The sequence below is a fragment of the Olea europaea genome, chromosome 11, assembly GCF_002742605.1.
Source record: "Olea europaea var. sylvestris chromosome 11, O_europaea_v1, whole genome shotgun sequence".
Taxonomy (NCBI): domain Eukaryota; kingdom Viridiplantae; phylum Streptophyta; class Magnoliopsida; order Lamiales; family Oleaceae; genus Olea; species Olea europaea.
In genome coordinates this window covers 21,020,945-21,022,988 of record NC_036247.1, presented here as the reverse complement: position 1 = coordinate 21,022,988, position 2,044 = coordinate 21,020,945, and the positions used below count along the sequence as shown (strand labels likewise).

Genomic DNA, 2,044 nt, shown 5'->3' with positions numbered 1-2,044 from the left:
GTGCGAGTGCGGATAGGAGCAACAATGTCACGATAATCAGGACCTAGTCCATGCAAGACATAGAGTGTAATATCATCATCAGATAGGGGAGTATCAATGAGAGCCAATTCATCCACAATGCATTTGATATTGTGGAGATAGTCAGTAATGGGTTTGTCACCACGTTGCATGAGAGTGAGTGCCTCTTTAAGTTGCATGACACGTGTTCTTGACTTGTTGGCATACAAGCGAGAAAGCTTGTCCCAAGCGTCACGGGAGGTTTTTGCCGAAGCAATAAGAGGAGCAATTTGTTCCGAAACAGAAGCCAAGATGGCATTCAAGAGAAGCTGATCCTGTCTAAACCAGCGAGTATAGGCAGCAACATCATTTGCCGAAGTGGTTTTGGTGGGTACAGCTGGACATGGGAGGGTTCCATCAAGATACCCCATAATACCGTACCCAAAGAGGAGGGAAGAGAAAGTAGCACGCCAGGTTGGGTAGCTGGAGGTGGTGAGGCGCTGTAATTGGCTAGTGTTTATGGAGATTAGATGTTGTTCAAAAGTCTGACCACCAGTGGGGTGAGAGACAACCGGAGAAGTCATGGCGGAAGCGGACGGATCGTACTCGTTAGAGTCAAAACGCTCTGATGCCATATTAAGACTTGGGGTCCATCTTAATAAGGTATGTCCAGCAATTAAGAATATCGTCATGCTGGGTTGCAGTGTCGCTAGAAGAATATAGTCACAAATAACCAAATCTTGCAATTTGAAATGATAAGCCCAAGGAAAAAGATGAATTTAGAACTGTGAAGATGAAACTTTATTTACTTGTAGATGAAAAAACTAATGATTAATTCAATAAAAATGAAGGGTTCATACGATTTATTCTCTTTTTCGAGTTATATGAAGGAACAAATTGAGTGTCATGCACAAAAAAAATTAGCAAGTCTACTCAGTTTCCTGATTGGGGATAACTAAAATTCTCACTAGCTCAAATAGCAAAAAACAGCAGGGGGAGAAAGACAAATATATCAAACTCCTAAGCCTCTGTCCTACACAAATTTAGGCCAGCAGCATAAATCCTTTGTCTCCCCAGTTTGATTTTTCTTTAGATCAACCAGATAATGTAATTGCATGATAAAGTATAAAACGCCCCACCCAAAAATTAACCTAAAAAATTTGCAAAAGTAGACAGAAGAAACGCTGAGCACTCCACAAATTCCAGTAACATTACAAAAATAATACCTTCTGACAAGTTAAAAATAAATTTAATGTCTTTAAGTACAATGTTCATATCAGAATTTACCATAAAGGCTAGTAATTAAGCAAACCTTTAGGTGGTGGGATGGCAGTATCATTAGAAGAATATAACCATGGCTGACGCCTGACCAGCGGAGCATACAAGTAGCAATCTGATTTCATATAATCCACAAATTCCCAAACGAATTTCTTCTTACTCTTCTTCTTATTTTCCTTAATTGGTTCATAATCATATCCCTCCACATCTACATAAATATATAGACCATATTGTAAGAGAAAATTTACCAATCACAAATTGCAATTACCATTACAGCATAACAGTAATTTGGGGATAAAAAGAAACCGGAAAATCCCATAATCAGTACTTACTGAATGAGGGTGTGGGAGAAAGCAAAGGAGCAAACATGTAGGAATCTGACTTGAAATAATCCCAGATTTTCTTGAATATTGGCCGTACTTTCTTCCTTTTGTTATTATTTTTTATGGGCTTCTTCTTGTGAAGTGCAATAGACGGCACTTTCTTGGCCATGGCTATGGAATTTACCAAACAGAATACAAATTTTCCGAGACGGAAGGAAATCTGAATTTCATAAAGAAAAATGCTTCATTTAAAAAAGGAAAAAGATCGCGATAACAACGTTATATGATGTTGACCGTTGAGAGCGGTTATTACCACGTGGCAACTACAGGTGAATCCTTCTACAGTTCTACATGACAGGTGGCAAGAGTAATACGATAACTGTTGAGCTTGGGCCAATTATAAGGCCTACTGAAAATAGATTGAGATGGGATTGACCTAATTTTGA

The 2,044-nt window shown here is 38.7% G+C and overlaps 1 protein-coding gene across 3 annotated transcripts in view; it reads right to left on the bottom strand.

Moving 5' to 3' along the window:
- LOC111403737 overlaps nucleotides 1-1,832 on the bottom strand; it is a 6,819-nt gene extending 4,987 nt beyond the window's left edge. For all 3 annotated transcript variants that reach the window (XM_023032345.1, XM_023032343.1, XM_023032344.1), the window contains exons 1-2: nucleotides 1,608-1,832; nucleotides 1,310-1,483 (exon numbers count right to left, since the gene is read on the bottom strand). In XM_023032345.1, the coding sequence (XP_022888113.1) occupies nucleotides 1,310-1,483; nucleotides 1,608-1,767 (334 nt within the window). In that variant the 5' untranslated portion in view covers nucleotides 1,768-1,832. The remainder of the gene's footprint in view (nucleotides 1-1,309; nucleotides 1,484-1,607) is intronic.
- Between the last annotated feature and the right edge of the window lie 212 nt (nucleotides 1,833-2,044).